The sequence below is a fragment of the Chelonia mydas genome, chromosome 5, assembly GCF_015237465.2.
Source record: "Chelonia mydas isolate rCheMyd1 chromosome 5, rCheMyd1.pri.v2, whole genome shotgun sequence".
NCBI lineage: Eukaryota > Metazoa > Chordata > Testudines > Cheloniidae > Chelonia > Chelonia mydas.
In genome coordinates this window covers 52,439,117-52,458,942 of record NC_051245.2, presented here as the reverse complement: position 1 = coordinate 52,458,942, position 19,826 = coordinate 52,439,117, and the positions used below count along the sequence as shown (strand labels likewise).

Here is a 19,826-nt window from a genome sequence, read left to right as displayed (position 1 = left end):
TATTTAGTCTAGAGAAACAAGAAACGGTATCCTGCTCTAATTATGCTTCTTATTGACAATTCAGGGATGCAGCTCCCACTGTTGTAACTTAAGATATTAACAGTTTCTCCCATTAATCACTAAATGCTCAGATCACATATTCATGGAGAGGTGATGGGGGCTAAACATTGATAATCATAGAAATGGTTATATTTAATTTATTTAAGATTCTTATTATTTGCTAATTGGCTTGTTTTAAGGCAACTTCTTCACTGACTACTTTTTCCAATTAACTGATTTAAAACACTTTCTTTGGTTCCCTAGGATTTAGTTAAGATTGTTTATTTGATAAATTGTTTTACGTTATCAATGATAACCTAGCAGAATCCACCTGTAAACAAAATTATTTTGCACACCCATGAACAGTTTCTATTTTCCTATGAGACATCAAGTCTGGGCTCATAATAATTTGGGGAAATAAGACATTGGTCACAATTTACCAAGAGAAAAGGGCCCTGTCATTTTAGTCACAGGGGTTTTTGCATACCTTCAATTAAGACTGCAATTAAAACCAAGCATAATAATCACAATTATTAACCATGGCTATTTTATTATTAAAGAAAGAAAAATACAGCATTAAACAAAACAACACAAATGACTAACTGGTTACTTCTGACAGTGTCTTTCGTGTGCTTCTTTGTGGAGAGCTTTCAACAAAGATTATACTTTTGAGAATTAACCCAGCCTTTGTTGGGGCACTTTTGTCACGGTAAGCCGAGACCAAGGTCTTATTTCCTAAAATTATTATGGGTCCAAATTCTATATCAATTTCACTACTCCAATAAAGTCATTCCAAGAGTTTTCAAACCTAATCCCTTGGTAGTGCTTTTGGCTACTTCCATCTTACTATGATGAAGTCTTGGTTGTCATCTGGGCTGGAAGGTTGCCTTTTATTGTTGCTGCTGTGTGTCTGTTCTCTTCTTCGTCTTCTTAGCTGTCTGTGGAAGCTTGTTTGTAGAGATGCACAGGATGAGTTGAGGAGTGCTTGAACAGGGTAGCAGAGAGTGGGAGTGATGGGTGCTCACTTGAGAATTTTATACTCTTCTGCTTCCTATTTTCATAAAATTTCAGTCTTGTTTAGATTCATAGTTGATTGCTGTAATCATTTCACTGGCTCCATGCCTTCATGGGTTGTTTCTGATGATACCTTCAGGTCCTGAATATTCAGTATACTTCATGAATGTGCCACGCACTTCTAATTGCCTTTGTTCTCTTGTGGCTAGAAAGCCTCAGATAATCTTTAAAGTTATCGTTTTAAAAATTGTTTTTATTCAATCCATTTTCTGAAATATTTCTTCAGTTTTATTAGGGTTTAACAGGAAATGAAATTCCACTTTTAAAAATTCCAAATACTCTTGCTCTTTATATAAAAGTTTTTAGTTAAATAGTCTTTTAAAATTAAATAATTAGCTTAAATAGTTATTAAAGAAGTTGATGATACTTCATAATTTTTGGAAAGTGATGTTTTTGTCTTCCTCAGTTGCGTAAGGGGGTTGCTTATGTATTTATTAATTAATTCCCCATTCAGTTTGTGTCCATCACTGACAATCTTATTGTGCCACCGAAGCTTTTGGCATCCATGTGGTTGCCGGACGTGTAGTGGCATTCCTTGTAGTGGCTTCAGAATTTGTAGGTCTTCCATTCTGATTTGTCCATACCAAGAAAACCGTTGAAACTGAACCAGTGCTGGATTCAACTTTAAATATCCTCATTTCCGATCTTGTTCTGCCACTTGATATGAAGCACCTGATGAAGATGATGAGAATCAGAATCATCAATCCAGTGTTCTTTAGCCTTCCTCAGCATCACTTCAGTACAATAGAGTTCATATAAGCATAGTTCTCTAGATCTGCAGTTTCATAGCAAGTTTTATTTCACAGTGCCCTGTCAGAGGCCACTGAAGGATCTGAAACCATGGCAGCAGCAGGTGCTACACAAGTGTCCACAGCTTTCAGGCGTCCTCCATTACTATCTGTGATGCTTCCCAAATATTTGACAGTTGCCACCTGCTCAGTGTCCTGTGCAGACAGGTTAACACTGAGCTCGTTGTAATCTGGAGCTGGAGGCTGCTTCATGGTAATGGCCAAAGAGCTTCTTGCCTGACCAGACTGGCCATCAGCTTCAGCGATTCACCAAACAGCTAGCAATGTCATCAGTGTATTTGAGATCTTGAAGTAGAATGGTATTCAGGTCAAGACCACAGGCAGCTGCTCCTCAACTTGTCCATCAATCAATCAGTGCAACATTGAACAATGATGGTAACAGAAGACAGCCTTGTCAAACTCCTGTGGAGATAGGAAACCACACCATGTATCTGCCATTGACTCAAACACAGCTCTCTGTTCCATTATAGAGCTCTTCTATCAATTATGCTATGAACCTAGGGATTCTGATCCCACGAACTTGCTCAATGCATTAAATCGAAGGCCACGAGGAAGTCTATGAAGCGTTGCACGTGCTTTCTGCAGTCAGTTGCCTGTCTCAGTGCAGCAGTACTGAGCAGTCCTCTAGTCAGCGGTAGAACAACCAGCTCTAAAGCTGCACTGAGTATACTGACCTTTGCCTCTAAGTGCATCACTGATTCAAGATATTAACACTGAAGTGAAGACTTTCTCTGTGACCAGCAACACAGTAATACCTCAATAGTTGCTATATTCAGCCTTATCACCCTTTTTGAACAGAGGCAGAATATCCTCCTCCTTCCAGTCACTGGGGATTATAGTAGTGCTCCAGATGGCCCTGAAAGAGCCTATGCAGCCATGGTTCAACAATACTCTTGTCTGCCTTCAGCAACTCATGGGTAATGTTACAAACCCCTGGTGCCTACCTAGACTTCAGCTAATGGACTGCAATCCAGATCTCTTCGTTGAAGGAAGGTGGCACTACCACACTTTCTGCCACTCTTCAAATGGAAGAGGGACTGCAGACAACGAACAATTGAAATGATCTTCCTATCAATGTAACTGATCCTCCAGACTCTGGCTGATGCTACCCATCCGGATTCTTTACTGGAGAAGCTGGTGCCACCTTCCCCTGTAAACACTGTGGGGTGCCAACGATGGACTATAAATAGAGGCAGCACCAAAATTTTCTTTTTAGCTAAATTTAATCCAAGCAAGGATGCATTTCCAATAGAGGGTCCATATCAGATATTTTGCTTAGCACGGGAATATTGCAATAGGCAATATATTAACAGCAACCTTCTTTTGGGGACTGATTGTCAATTTTTAGTCTCTCTTCTTTTCCCAGCATCATAAATATAATGGTGCCTAGAATTTTTTAAAAAAATCTTGATTTTTATGACCAAGCCACCACTTTATTCTAATTTAGATTTATACCTGACATGTAATCCAGAAAGGTCTTCTGTGGGGAGTTAGAATTCATGCACACCTGTTTTTTCTGTACATTCACTGACACTCAACCACAAACATTCCCTCCCTCTGCAACTGCCTATTCAAAGGTTGCCTGAGGCTGATGTGCCCCATAAAACAGATACTAGCTCAGAGCTTGAGAATAAAGCATAAACTATTCACAATACATTATTTAGATATAATTCAATTTTTTTCCAGTTTATTTTGTATCTAGACATTTCTTCTAAATTATTAAGTTTTGTCATAAGGTTTAGCTTTTAAAAATATGAGTCATCTTACATTTTCAGTATTTAGATTTGTTGTTTGTGCCATAACAACATTGTTAACTCTATTGAAAATTTCAGTAACTGCTGAAAGCAAGGCAACTTAATTGTATACCCCAGTTATAGATAAAGGACACATTTTACGGTAAAACAACAACAACATCATTTTATTCAAGCAGAGCATCCCATGCTATATTTTCCAGGTTTTTAGTCTCATTTGAGTAGACTCCAATTATAAAATAAATTGTCATACTGGACCTTTTTTGAACAATTTTAATAGCTGCTGAGTCCTGTTTTTCAGCTCTGAAGGGCCAGGATACACAGGAGCCAGACACACATTCAGTATACTCGCACATACTCTCTCACATAATTGCATGTGTCCTTGTTAGGGCAGCTATCTTTCATGTTGTCATATTGTATGCCACTGCCAGATACGTTACATTTCACAAAGGCCAAGTTCTGCTACTGTTACTCACACTAAATAATGCTTTAATACATAAGGAGCCACACTGATCTCACTTGGACTACTTGCGGAGTAAACTACTCTTCAGCATGAGTAAGAGTGGTAGAATCTGGATAAAAGAACATGAAAAGTTATTAAATTAAGAAGTTTTAAAAAGTTCACCCACCCATAACAATTAAAGCACTGTATTACAAATTATTTTGTTGAAGTTTTTCTCATGTGGCTGACAGAAAATTTTGAGAGGTAATCAAACGTTGTGGAAGCCAGAACACAATTTGTCTTTCCTTCTTTTTCCCCAATAGAGGGCACAGGTCCTACGTCCACTGAAGTCAATAGAAGACTCCTTTTGACTTCAGTGGTCTTTGGCTCACACACAGAGAATGATGTGAAAACAGTGGGAATGTGTCGAGGATGTGTGTAGGATGTTGTTCTGGTTGAAAATTTAAGTTTTTGAATATGTCAAACAGTGGTGCCATAATGGTCAATAGTCATTTGAAACAAACATTGACCAAAATTCTCAAGTTTGGTTGCCAAGAACATAAATCCATAACTGTGCATCTAAATATGATTTTCAGAAGAACTGTACACCCACAACTGCCAAAGAAGTCAGGAGGAGCTGTGGGTACTTGGCATTTCTGTAAATGAGGCCACTTTTTTTTTTTTAGGTGCATAAAAATGGATTTCGTGGTCCAGCGTTCCACACCCAATTTTGAATACTTGGCCTTTGGATCACAAAGGTTGTTGAAGATAACCAAAAGCCATACTTTTGACTGTTAAAGTAGAGTCTTTGGGGATATTTGATAACTTAGATGTAAATTTCTTATTCCATCTATATCAGGGATCGACAACGTTTGGCACGTGGCCCACCAGGGTAAGCCCCCTGGTGGACCAGGCTGGTTTGTTTACCTGCCGTGTCTGCAGGTTCGGCCAATCGGAGCCCCCACTGGCTGCGGTTGGCTGCTCTAGGCCAATGGGGGCTGCGGGAAGCGGCGGCCACACATCCCTCGGCCTGCACCACCTCTCGCTCACAAAAGCTTTATGCTCAAATAAATTTGTTAGACTGAATGCATCCGATGAAGTGAGCTATAGCTCACGAAAGCTTATGCTCAAATAAATTTGTTAGTCTCTAAGATCCCTGATCTATATTCTCAAGGTTTTGTGTTTCGTATTAGTTTAGTTAGGTTGAGGTATAATTTTCCCACAATACATTTTCTATGAGATTATGGCAGCGCTAATGGAACAGCAAAGTAAATTTGCTGTGGGATCATTACCTTTTATGATGGCTTCATCCATAGTTGCTGCCAAAACCTCAGTCATTTAAAGACAAAAATCTTTCCCTAAAGGTATTTGCCTTGGTCCATCTCAACAAATTAATTGCTTGTCAATGGAACTTGAATGAAGATGATCTAAGATGAATTCCAGATTTGCCACACTTTAATGTGAACTAGCAAATCAAAAAATAGCCTTGGAGATGGCTTCTGTATAAGCTGCAAAATGTTCTGTGCTCCAGACTTGAACATATTATTTTTGCTCCAAGTACAAGCAAACATGCCAATGAACTAGAAAAAGAACTTCCCAAACTCTTATTTCCCTATTGTTGGTAATTACACTGCTCTCATCTAATTAAGAATTAGATGTCTTTTTGTTTTAATCTAATGCATCTTTCTTTTACCCCAATTTTGCATGGAGATCTGCATGGGTGGACCTACACACCAGCACAGACCCCTTTGTTTTCAGTGGGCTCCTCATTGGTGCAGGATTCTGCAGGTACAAAGGCCCTTTCAGGATCAGACCTATAGTTCATTTTACCTTGTGATCTACATCTTCCATGGTAAAAAAACTAATTTTTTCATCAGCTCTGTGGTGTGAAATTTTTGCAGTGTTTTTTATACTTGATAACCATCAGCGCTGGGTAAAATATCTTGAAATTTCAACCAATATTTTGCAGAAAACTTTTTTAAAATTGCAAGAAAATATTATTTTTCATCTGTCTTCTATCATTGTTAGCTTATTTAATTCTTCAGTAGGGAGCAAAACTATAGGAGTAATGCTAGTACCATTGTTAGCTATCGCTTGAAAGTTTTGAGGCCTTTTTTGCCACAGTGCAACATTTGTTCATCAAGCTTGCCTTATACCATGTTACAATGTCATGAAAGAAACTTAAAGTCAGAAGCAATCTTGTTATCCCAACTCTCTAGCTGATTTATCTAATCAATACTGCATTCAGTCTATGAATGGTTTCCTATGATAAATATATTTTTCATAGCCCTTAGTGTTGTTTTCTCCGTAGTCTATCTCTCTAGTCTAATGTAATCTATTTTAACTACACATGCACTTGTAATGTGCCTATCTCTATAGTAACTAGGTTCCACTTTATAAGGCAAATTTATCTTCCATGAAGAGGATGGAAGGGAAGTTTACCATTCAAGTTTATCATTTATCATATCAAGTTTATCTGTTTGCCAGAAGCTGGGAATGGGCGACAGGGGATGGATCACTTGATGATTACTTGTTCTGTTCATTCTCTCTGGGGCACCTGGCCTTGGGCACTGTCAGGAGACAGGGTACTGGGCTAGATGAACCTTTGGTTTGACCCACTATGGCCATTCTTAGGTATTCAAGGTGCCAGATTGATAGAACTTCAAAAAGATGTTTTATGTTCAAGGGATATATACAGCATGGAAAGCAGTGTAGATTTTCTTATGCTATTTTGTAAATATTTTGCATGAACAGACCACGTTTAGGGCTGAGAGGGTAGTTTAGTCCCCCAGGCATTCAGTCTTTGGCATCTCTGTTAAAACTTCTTGTGCATACTACCGCGGTAAGTTAACTTAAGTTACACTACTCCAGTTACGTGAATAACGTAACTGGAATCGATGTGGTTTAGGTCAACTTAGGTGTCTACACTGCACTGTGTCAATGGGAAATGCTCTCCCATTGACTTTCATTACTCTTCTCAGAGCGGTGGAGTACCAGAATTGACCAGAAAGCGCTCTACTGTCGATTTAGGGGGTCTTCACTAGACATACTAAATCAACACATGCTGCATCCATTGCAGCAAAGCCGATCTACCGGTAAGTGTAGACATGGCCTGAGTGCAAGTTGTCGTAGGAGTACCTGTCCAGTAGGAATAGAACTAAAACCACTATTTCATTTTTTATAGGACACTGAAAAGCCAATAGATAATTGCTTTTCAACCTTTTGCCCGGTGTTCAGGTGAACACAAAAAGAGAATTTGTCAAAGTTTGAAGGGAATGAAGAACTTCAAAATATGCTGAAAATTTCCTCTCAAAATATCTTTCTCATCTTGCCAACAAAAAAACCAATCTTTAAAATGAACTTGTGGCTATTGTGACTTAAGGAAAAATACTACAGCGCTTTAACACAAACTAGAGACAATATATTGATTTATATATTGGTTTACCCTAGCTCAAAACAAAACAAAACAGAAACCCATCATATGTGAGCTGCACAGTATTCAGACTTTTTGACTCAGTCATAGCTTTTTTCACTAACCAATACCATTTTTTTCATTTCCGGACCGTTCTTTGACAGTAGAAGTTGAGATTTTGATCAAGAGTGAATTAACAGCAAAATCGGTTGTATGTCCAAGATGTACTCACTAGTGATGAAATAAAATATCAACCCCTCTTCAGTAATGTCCTACTGTGTGAAACAATATGATTTAGCAAATTTTTATCTCAACATCCAATGTATGCCAAAAATGCTAAGTCAAAAAGGTATTTAATTTTAAAATGTTAGTAATTTTGATACAATTTTAGAGCAAGGCTGCAGATATTGGTTGTGCAGCAGATTACCCCATGGGTAAGATCAATCAACTGCTGCAGACCAAAGCCATCTGTAACAGGGAGGTCTGGGATGACTGAAGTTAATATCAAGACTCCCATTGATTTCAGTGGCTCCATGATTTCACCCATGGAGTGGACTGAAATATTTGCTTGATGTTTCAGTCTTATTTTTGCAGTTTAATATTAGGTGGATGAGAAAAAGGGCTGGGGGGAATTCAGGATGGGATTTTCAAAAGAGCCTAGGTGAATTCAGAGCTCAAGTACTATGTTGAGTCAATGGGACTTGTGTTCCTAAATCACTAAGGCACTTTTAAAAATCCCACCCTCCATGGCTAGCATTTAGCATTTGAAACCTAATATAAAGAGAAAAACCGCAATATAAAAAGAAAAAATGTGTGAAATATTTTAAACGTAATAGGAATTTTGTTATTAAATGTAATGGGAGCAGGATCAAGTTCTGTCAGAGTATCCTTGTATTTGAAAAGAATGATTAACGTGCACCTATCTTGAATTCAAGTTGAAACTTTTTATGATTACTAATAACTAATGATTAATGAGATGACTAGGCTAACCAGAGGGATGGATAATCCAACAGTGAGGATGCTAACCTCGTACTTCGTAAAGCCAGGTTCAATTCTCGGCACTGCCACAGACTCTTGTGTGACCTTAGGGCCATCGTTTAAAGGTATTTAAGTACCTAAACATACAGGTGGGAATTTAGTAGGATTTTCAGAAGTGCCCAGCACCTAACTCCTATTGATTTCAATGGGAGTAGGTACCTAGGTGCTTCTGAAAATCCTACTAAATGCCCACCTGTATCTTTAGGTGCCTAAATACCTTTAAAATCTAGCCCTTAGTCCAGAGGTGGGCAAACTGGCCCGCGGGACCATCCTGCTTGGCCCTTGAGCTCCCGGTCTGGGAGGCTAGCCCCCCGACCCTCCCCCGCAGCCTCAGCTCGCCACCCTCCCCCGCAGCCTCAGCTCGCCATGTTGCCAGCGCTCTGGGCAGTGGGCTGCAAACTCCTGCTGGGCATCACGGCTGCAAGAGCCGACAGGTGTAGTGTATCCCAGTAGGAATGTGCTACTCACAGAGCATCAGGACTGGCAAACGTAAGTAGTACATCGAAAGCAGTCCATTCCAACAGGGAGCAATTTAATACACTACACCTGCCCTCCATACAGTTTCGGAACCCTGATGTGGCCCTCAGGCCAAAAGGTTTGCCCACCCCTGCCTTAGTCTCTATCTGCTGTTTCCCATCTGTGAAATGGGGAGGATAGTACTTCCCTACCTTACAGAGGTGTTGTGAGGATAAATATATTATAGATTGTGAAACCCTCAGATATTATGGTAGAGGTGACCATGTAAGTACCGTGAATAGAAATAAATATAACAATGGCTCATCCTGTAGATGGCTAAAGGTCAAATTTATCCCTGGAGTTAGTTAGCTCATTTCTCACTGACTTAACTGGTAGTTTCACCTTCTTACTTCATTTGTGAATTTGGGGTAAACTTTCACCCTGCAATATTACTAAATTTTAATCCCTATTATCAAATTTCTCCTCTATACCTTGACTCAGTCCCCTCAGAAAGAACCAAGAGGCTCTTGACTCAAAAGGCCAAGTGACAAGACCTTAATCACTTCAGATATAGTTAAATTCTCCCATCAAAGCACTTTAAACCTGCCTCTCACAGTCCTCCTCCTGTTACTCAGCCCCATGCTTGGTCCACCTTCTGCCTCTTCCCCTTGCCTTTGCCCTCCTTGCCTCTCCTACTTCTATGTCTATGTCTCTGTATTCCTTCAGCCTCTGGACATGTTTTCTTATAAGTTTCCTGCTCTTTACAGAACATAGTGTTACAGTAAAGGGTGCCACAGAGCACATGTGCAGGATTGGAACATGTTAGCAGGAACACATACAGTGTGAACTTTAAGTTGGAATTGGGTTTGGTTTGTCTTCTGATTTTTAAGCTCTTGCGTTTGGCAATGCTGGCATTTGCCCATTGGGCTGTACTACATCAGATTGCTGCATCACTTCTTGGGGTCCAGCGCCAGCTAGCCAGAGGTTCTGAAACTGTGGTTGATGAAATACTAGTGGCCCATGGAACACTTATAGTGGTCCACAAAGAGTTGGTTGGTCACATGATGCTGGTTCTCTACCTTATGTCCAACTGCGAAATCACATTCAAAGATGCTAGAAATACATTGCTTTCTTAATATTAATTTTTCATGTAGGCAATTGTAGTGCTGTAGTGGCCAGAGGGACGTTATGAATAGGAAGAGAGACAGTCCAGCAATTGCAAGTAGGAGGCAGAAAGTCCACACTATGGAAAATGTTTGTGAACTCTTGCTCTAAGCAAAGCTAATGCAGTCATGCAACACTCCCCAATTTGCAAATTGACAATTATTTCAGCATGACATGTTTTCTGTTTCTGGTATCTGCGATAATTATAAAAAGCACTTTCCTGACCCTCAGAGGAGAGAGTAAACTTACTAAAATACTGTTATATTAATTAATACTGTTCTATCAACTAATTAATTCATTAAACTGTATTATTTATGCAATTATTGACCCGGTTCTTTTTGGAGACCTTTTTAAGCCTTGCAAGGAGTAGCTCCTAGCTGAGAAAAAAGACCCTGCTGCAGTATTGGGAAATTGTCCTTTCATCAACTCTTTTTCTTCCATGAGCTAGTATTCACCAAGGGCAACACAGGCAAAAATAATCATTTTTATTTCTTGCGTTCTAGGTTTTTCAGGGAAATTTTGACAATGACACACACAGAAAGAATGTCATTGACCCACCAATCTATGCACGGCACATAAGGATCCTTCCTTGGTCATGGTATGGCAGGATCACTTTACGGTCAGAGCTGTTGGGCTGCACAGAAGAGGACTGAAGAGCATCTCTGTCTGACAACACAATTCTCTATATTCCTAAAAGTATCTCTGTAGAAGAAACTGCAAAACCTGTAGGAAGTTGAATGGGTTTTTCATGAAAAAGTGCTCACTTTTTGGTAGGCCGCTAACTGTCTTTTGTAAGGAGGTCTAAGCCTGCCCTTTAAAGGATCCAACCTGATTCTGCCCTTTAAATCTGTTACAGTATTGTCCCGCTGGCTGTGCAATTACCTTTCTCGTTTTCTTCTGAGTTGTTCACACTAGTTGAAGTGTGTTAGGGAAAGAACAGCAGCATCCTTTTTACAAGGAAGGAGAAACGGCATGAAAAAGATCATTTGCAGCTTTAGAAACACTGGGCTGACACATAGTTTGCAAATCGCACTGTCATCTTACTTGCAAAAAGAGATACTGCAGCTTTTAGCAATAAGTTTTCTCTGGGATGACTGCATTATATTGTTTCCCTTGTGCCTATCAAACATTGTCAGTATTTATGACACACATTTGGGAAGATACTCTGTGGTATATGGTACTTGTGATGTTGCAAACTACCTTTCATTACTTTTATTTAAACTACAGAGTCCATGCAACTGCATTTTGTTTCCATTCAGTTTACTTTATGTTATGCATGCTGTGGACATAGTGGCTGTCTTTTTTACATTAATCTCATTGCTAGCTAGCATTGTTTTCTTAAAAGAACTGACCCGTTTGTATGTGGAACAAAATCTACTATCAGTATATTACGGAGTTAATGACTTTGTTAAAGCAAAGTTTAGGAATTCAGTTTGCAATTTGATTTTTCAAGAAGGCTGAGATTAGACACTGTGGACCAAATTCAAGGCCCAAGTACTTTTAGCATGGACACAGGTGCACATTTATGCTGCAAAAACAGCATTAATAGGTGCCCATATTCTGACTTGCTCAGGGGTGGGCATGCAATCTCCACAGAGCTGCCCAGGAGATTACTTATCCCAGAAGCCTCCTTAGTCTTAGTGACGGAGGGTGCATGTGGGATCAGGGAGTAGATGCCCACTTTTCCTAGCCCCAGCACTGCCCTGGTATGCTCCCTCTGTGGTGCTGGCCAGGAAGTTCCTGCAGAATGTGAACTCAACAGTGTCAGAGGAGCATGTCAATGTTGGGCTCTTCAGATCCCCTCCTGACTATAGCATGTCAGTGAGCAATGTGAGGCCTGAATTTGTCCCTGTTTGTTCACTGTATGTCATTGTTGGCCCTTTTTGATCAAGTGCTATTCGAAGTTCAGGGCCCTGGCCCCTGGGGATGTTCCAGTTGGGAGTAAAAATTTATGTAGACATATTTTCTTTGACACAATCTTTCTTATTTAGAAGGAATGTACAAGATCCTGCTTCTCCGAAGCCAGGAGGAATCAGAAACAATAGAATAGTTTCTTAGCTTACAACTCCAAGCCTCTTTAGCCAACACCACACCCACAAAACTCTCTCTCTCTCTTGCTTTTTTCCAGGGTCATACACTTTGTTCACAGGCTGCTGCTTGGCATTCTTCCATTTTGCCTCTGTCTCTGTTCTCTGTGCTCCCTTCCCTCACGCACACAGGCACTTCACCCAAACCAATACTCACATAGCCCTTTTATCTTGGTGAGGTGGAGGGATTGATTAATTTATCCTTACAGGTTATGCTAATTGAAGGGTGTATTCACACCCATCCACCTCGCTGGGCTTTTTTAACTAAGCCCATATCAAGATTTCATCCATCTGATTACATTATTCACAGAATTACTTCCTTTTCTAGTCCCTCCGAAAATGTTACATTGTTTTAACAACATCCTGTTCAGATAAGACCCAATTCTAAAGTATGGTCTGCAGGTGCATAAGAACAAAAGCTGCTGAACGGCTGCATGTCTGATGCATGGAGGAACAAACTCAGCCTATAGAGGGGAATGCTGTAAGTGGGGCATGTCAGGAATATAGTCCACAGATAGCACATGACCCCAGAGCACTGTAAGAGGGGAGCGGCAGGCCACACCCACTATTCCCCCTCCTATTGTGTAGTAGCTGGATGCAGCCCAACTGCACATGTTCTCAGTGATGTGCGGGGTAGTGTCCATTATGTTAGTTCTCTGTGAAAGTTTCACATGAGCACATCCCTCTTTGAAGTGTGTGAGGCAATGTATGGGTAGAGCATAAAACTGGGAATCAAGAGACCTCTGTTCAAATGCCAGCTCTGTTGCTTATTCATGCAGCCTTGGGCAAGTCACTTTACTTCTGCCTCAGTTTCCCTAACAGTAAAAGGAGATGATGATACTCACCTTTGTGAAGCACTGAGTTCTTCAGATTAAAGATACATGCAAAGTAGTATTATGTTATTATTTTACTCTCAAATTCTTGGGGTGGGGAGGTGGTTTAATTATCTAAACTAACATTGTTTAGAACATTGGATAGCTGATTATTTTCACTACTTTAATTTCATAACATGCTGATATAGATATGTAGTCCTGCATGTTTTAAACAAATAATGCTGAAATTCTGTTTGTCACCATTACATTTTATTGAAGCTATAACATCAATGAGATATGAACCTGGGCCTGCTTCCCAGATATACAAGTAATTGTCCCATAATCCGCAAAGGGGGACATTTTACTTCAAAAGCAAAACAGTTTGAATTTCACAACCTGCATATAATCTCTCCTTCGCCACAAAGAGAAAAGTTCACTTTGAAAGACCTTAAAACTTTGTGGGGAATTTTTGAAACAAAAATGTGTTACTGATTTGTGGAGGTTTGCTTGACAGCACGTCTCCAATTACTTGAATTTTTAAAAACAAATAAAAATTACTTAACCCTTATGCTGTATTTATACAAGTATTTATTTTGTAAGGCTTAGACATGGATTTTCAAAGATTTTAATTGAGTCCTCTAAAGGTAAAAGAAAGTATGTGTAAGAAATGTTGAGGTCCTGTGCAACACTGCTAAGTTTTTGTTATTTTTTTTTTTAATTTGTGCTGCATAACAAAAGCCACTAGACTGTTACCGTCTCGTCTGTACCTGTGTTAGCAGCATTCCTTAATGATGTATATATGGAATGGTCTTCAATTGTAGTGAACAATTTTAAAGAGAAAGTCAATCATAATGGCATTTTGAAAGAGCAAAAACTGTTGGAAAATGGGGGACTGGTATATAGTTAAATTACATACTGCCCATGTTTTGCACTTTAGGGGTCTTCACAAAAGAGTTGTTGGGTGGTAATGTTTGAATTTTTTCTGGCCTGATAGCTAAAGGGGGTCTCAATTTAGCCTCCTACTTTGTGAGCACTAATTTATACCTGCATTTAATTGTAGGTATAAATAATAGCATATAGACTTCTATCTGACTTTGCCCACTAAATGAGAGGCCGTTTCTGAAAGTTAGTTCTCTAAGTCAGCAATTTGTTTTAGTGTTGTTTTTTAATTTAGTTGCCATGTTCATAAGTTATTTATATATGTTTACTAGTACTTTACATTTTTAAGTTTGGATTTGAACTTATCTATCTTGGCTCAGTGATTAATTATGTTTCAATTTCAAAAAAAGAAAAGGAGTACTTGTGGCACCTTAGAGACTAACAAATTTATTTGAGCATAAACCTTCGTGAGCTACACCCGATGAAGTGAGCTGCAGCTCACGAAAGCTTATGCTCTAATAAATTTGTTAGTCTCTAAGGTGCCACAAGTCCTCCTTTTCTTTTTGCGAATACAGACTAACACGGCTGCTACTCTGAAACGTTTCAATTTCACTAGCACATAAAAAAACAATATTATGTTACAGAATTTAGACTTTTATCTTATTACATAATATTTCAGAGTTGATTTTTTCCATCTGTTTGTTTTTGTCAGCCTTCCTCAATTCATTCTTCAGAGCCTGAAGAGAAAGTTCAATACATTGTGATAGTGCTCTGTGATGATTTATTAATGAATCATATATGATGCATTTACCTTTTCAAATGCTGTATTGGGGATTTATCTAGTGACATTGTTTGATTTTTAGTTCCCGGAAAACTTTCTTTAAACTGCATTGTACAACCATCGAGCCAAATTTTACTCCAAGTGATAGCTGTATAAAACTGAAATAACTTCATTGACTCGTATGAAGTTACTTCAGATTTAACATAGCAACTGAGAGCCAGGTTTGGCCCATCATTTAAGAATTTTTTCTTTTAACTTTTTTTTCACCCCTTTATCTGCATAAAATTAATTGACACTAAGGAACATATTCTACCCTGATTCTACCATTTGCCCCTCTTAAAAGCAATGGGAATTCCATACACACAAGGAGCAGAGAATATGTCTTTCTAAGAAAGGTTGGAAAAACATTCTGAAACAATCCTTAATTTTTATATAAATTGTAACAATGACACAGAACTGGAGTGCAATTGTTCTCTTAATTAAATTTCACCCTGAAGCAGTTAAATATTTGTAGGCTGGCTTCACCTTTCTATAGCTCTATGATGTGCTATATAGCCTGAGAAATAAAACAAGGCACAAAGCTTAGTTTGATCTATGTTCTATTAAGGGCTTATCACGTCAACTGATTCTGATTTTTAGGTTGACTTTCTCTTTCGGAATGACTGCATACAAATTAGTGTGAGTTTTGAAGACTAGGGATACTAATGAGTGTATCTTTGCTATACAACAAATATGAAATATAATATTCAGTGCTGGCTTCTGATGTGTCAGTAAGTACAGAAGTAACTCAGACACAATGACCTTTGCAACCTTTGAAGCTGTGTAACATTCAAATGTTTTTGTATATACTTTAATCATGTAGGATGATGTAAAACCAGTATGACCTTGTCTAGTCTTCAAACTTAACAATAAAACTTTTGAAAAATGAGTACATTTTGGAAGCGTTTATAATGAAATACCTTGAAGAAGACCCAAGTTTTCTCAGTCTGAATGACAGTGAATGCAGAATACAGATATGATATGGTATTGTGTTGAATTTGGTCTTTGGCTCTTTGTGGCAGGTAAGTTTGTTTTTGGTGCAACCAACTATTGTCTAAAAATACTTTACTATTTTACATAAAAAATGCAAAGGTGCAAGGGAGACTAAAAATTGCATATCTTACTGCGGTTTGGATGGGCATCCGAAATGTACAGGCACCATCTAGTGTCCTATAAATCAAATTTTAATAGATATGTGTCAATCACTCCCCCTCACTTTCCCATCCATGCGTTAGTGAAATGGTAAGAAGATAAAGATACTGACAAGAGTGTTCAGTCAAAACTCAAATATAATCTGAATGGAAATGTTTCTAGTGTTCAAAAAAGTTTAGTGGACCATATCATTTATGCTTCTGCCTGAGAATGGGAGTAGAAATGCCAAAATACTTTGAGAAAAGCTGTTCTCTACTAATTTTGTACATTTAAAAGATTCAGCTGAAGTATCAAATTCAGGTGTGTTTATTCTAGCTGAAGTGAACCTTCAAACTTTGGCCATTTACCCACCTCTATCTACAGACATATACTTCTGTACAAATGTGCTTTGTTTTAATGTATTGCAGTGGATGAAGAGGAGATTTCTGTGGAAGGAAATACAAGCCATAATATGCTACATACGGAGAACAATTATGTTACCTCTGTTGCAAACTTACAGTCGGAACACTAATAGCATAATAATCTTTCAGTAGAAAGGTCTTCCACCATATTGGTGTTGTGATGGCTTACCGGCAATATATCACTATCAATATTCAAAAATGAGCAAGAAAGTAGGTGCATACAGGAAAGAATATATAATGTAATACTTACCATATTAAATCTATTTGGCTTTTAATTATAAACTACATCTTTTCAGGAATGTGAAACATAAACTTTATGTCATAATGACAGGTTTCAGAGTAGCAGCCGTGTTAGTCTGTGTCCATAAATAGAAAAGGAGGACTTGTGGCACCTTAGAGACTAACAAATTTATTAGAGCATAAGCTTTCGTGAGCTACAGCTCACTTCATCAGACGCATACAGTGGAAAATATAGTGGGGAGATTTTATATACACAGAGAACATGAAACAATCGGTGTTACCATACAGACTGTAAAAAGAAAAGGAGTACTTGTGGCACCTTAGAGACTAACCAATTTATTTGAGTATAAGCTTTCATCAATTGCATCCGATGAAGAGCTCACTTCATCAGATGCAATTGTTGAAAGCTTATGCTCAGATAAATTGGTTAGTCTCTAAGGTGCCACAAATCCTCCTTTTCTTTTTGTGAATACAGACTAACACGGCTGCTACTCTGAAACCATACAAACTGTAACAAGAGTGATCAGGAAAGGTGAGCTATTACCAGCAGGAGAGCAGGGGGAAGAGTGAGGGGGGATCTTTTGTAGTGATAATCAAGGTGGGCCATTTCCAGCAGTTTACAAGGACGCATTCACTCCTAGTCTTTATTCAAGCCTAAGTTAATTGTATCCAGTTTGCAAATTAATTCCAATTCAGCAGTCTCTCATTGGAGTCTGTTTTTGAAGTTTTTTTGTTGAAGAATTGCCACTTTTAGGTCTGTAATCGAGTGACCAGAGAGATTGAAGTGTTCTCCGACTGGTTTTTGAATGTTATAATTCTTGACGTCTGATTTGTGTCCATTTATTCTTTTACGTAGAGACTGTCCAGTTTGACCAATGTACATGGCAGAGGGGCATTGCTGGCACATGATGGCATATATCACTTAGGCTTGAATAAAGACTGGGAGTGGATGTGTCATTACACAAAGTAAAACTATTTCTCCTTGTTTATTTCCCCTCCTACAGTCCTTGTAAACTGCTGCAAATGGCCCACCTTGATTATCACTACAAAAGGTCCCCCCCCTCGCCCCCCCACCCCACCCCCTGCTCTCCTGCTGGTAATAGCTCACCTTTCCTGATCACTCTTGTAACAGTCAGTATGGTAACACTCATTGTTTCATGTTCTCTGTGTATATAAAATCTCCCCACTATATTTTCCACTGAATGCATCTGATGAAGTGAGCTGTAGCTCAGGAAAGCTTATGCTCTAATAAATTTGTTAGTCTCTAAGGTGCCACAAGTACTCCTTTTCTTTTTATGTCATAAAGCATGCTCCTTCAGAACTGAGAAGTGGAAGACTTTTTGTACCTCCTCATGGGGTGTTAAATGAAGGTAATGACAGAAAATAATGCATAATCCTTTTTAGAAAAATAATGCTTTTCCACTGTCCATCCTGGTATACATGTGGCTAATACACCTGAGAGATTAACATGAAAGTCAGCATACTATTTCATTATGAAAAATGTAGCCTTCAGTACCTATGTTGGTAAAGACAAAAATATGTATTTGAATCTTTATATAAAAACAACAGGCATGTACTTTGATCAGATAAGTCTCATAATATCTGGGGTATGGGGAAAACATAAATGGGATAGTGATAGCAGGACTTCGCTCAACCCACTTCCACCTCTTTTTTACAAAGGTTTTTGTTTCGAAATACACTTTACAGTGCAGGAAACGGTGATGAAGTGATACTGTCAAGTCAGTAATATAAAGCGAGAGAGACGTACATGTTATCATTTTTATACATTTTCTTTGTATATCTTTACACCCAAATTATTCTTTGATCTATACCAGGACCAGCAGTTGGTGGCGAGTTAGAGAAATGCTTGAGTAAAACCATTATTTCAAATGCAAGAATGTGGAAATATTCTTTGGACTCATAAGTTAACTTTGTAAGACTGTACATGAGCAGAACACAATTTATCACATATATATTAATAGGCTTTAGAAACATCCTCTCAGTATAAATTAGAGGCAAGACTAACCCAATATAATAGCATAACCAAGAGAACTGCCCTAGTGCGGTCTGTTCATCATGTTAATACTCCTGACGCTGTCTCCTTTGCTGCCCTAACAGCTGATACATCATGGTTATCTGAGGTTTTGCATCAGGCAATAGGTCAGTGAACAGGTTTCTCATCTTCACTTGACTAGATAAAGAAAATCAGCCTTCAAAAGATGGTATAAAAGGTCACTAAACATTTCCATCAGACTGGAAAATCAAAAGCAGAATAAAAGGAACATCCTGAACTGTATTAAGATTCTGGGTCACTGCAAGAGGTCATTCTAGAAACTGTGGTATGGAATGGTATTTTCTATTGTCTTGATCACAATAAATGCATTTAAGCACATAAACTGTCAGACGTAAAATACATGAGCTTAATATTGAAGGAGAGCAGGGGGTGGGGATGGGAAGGGATGTTGTTCAAAGATGCTAAAACAGTGAAACAGTTCAACCTTATGAAAAAATATTAAACAGTGCTGCTTGACTTGTGTGGTGTATACTGTAAATGTCAGCCACACAAAGTAGACCTTCTCTGGGGGTTAATTTCTCTCTCTCTCTCTCTCTCATACACACACACACACATACACACACATTTACTTTGAATCTTCTTTGCTTACTTGTTTCCATTACATGGGTCCATCCTATTTTTCCTTTGAAGTACATTCCCTTTTGCCTTTTTCAACTTGCAAAACTAGTGTTATGTGACCCTTATGTTATGTGACCCACATTCATTGACAAGTATCAGGTTACAACTTGATTAGAAGAGGCCTTTGACACATTACCTTGGACAAAGCTATTAAAACCTGTTATTGGTGTTGAATAGGGCCATATATATGCATGTTCTGTAGACTTATACTGTTCAGTTTTCATGAATGGGAAAAGCAAACAGGAAGCATATGGGGCTGTTTCCTTCAACTCCTTTCCCTTCCCTTTTCTTTCCATTTAGCTTATCCACTCCTAAGTAAACCCACCCTAAAAATGCAGGGAGAAATATGTGAAATTATAGCTAGGGCTCATTAGTGCTGCGTATTATTAAGGTACGGCCACAAGTCCCATTATAAAACCCAGTTGCTTCACTGTCTGAGCTGAAATTTTACATGGCAGATATCTGCCTCAGGCTGAATTTTTGTTTATTTTCGGTGTGGAAATGGTTCAGCTATTTCCTAGACCAAAGCTGGAAAAAAGTATATTGTTTGCTTGTTTG

The 19,826-nt window shown here is 38.6% G+C and overlaps 1 protein-coding gene across 1 annotated transcript in view; it reads left to right on the top strand.

Annotated features, from left to right (window-relative positions):
• EDIL3 (EGF like repeats and discoidin domains 3) overlaps positions 1-15,672 on the top strand; it is a 389,354-nt gene extending 373,682 nt beyond the window's left edge. Inside the window, exon 11 of the mRNA XM_027827522.3 lies at positions 10,689-15,672. Within this exon, the coding sequence (XP_027683323.1) occupies positions 10,689-10,838 (150 nt within the window). The 3' untranslated portion in view covers positions 10,839-15,672. The remainder of the gene's footprint in view (positions 1-10,688) is intronic.
• Positions 15,673-19,826: the final 4,154 nt, after the last annotated feature.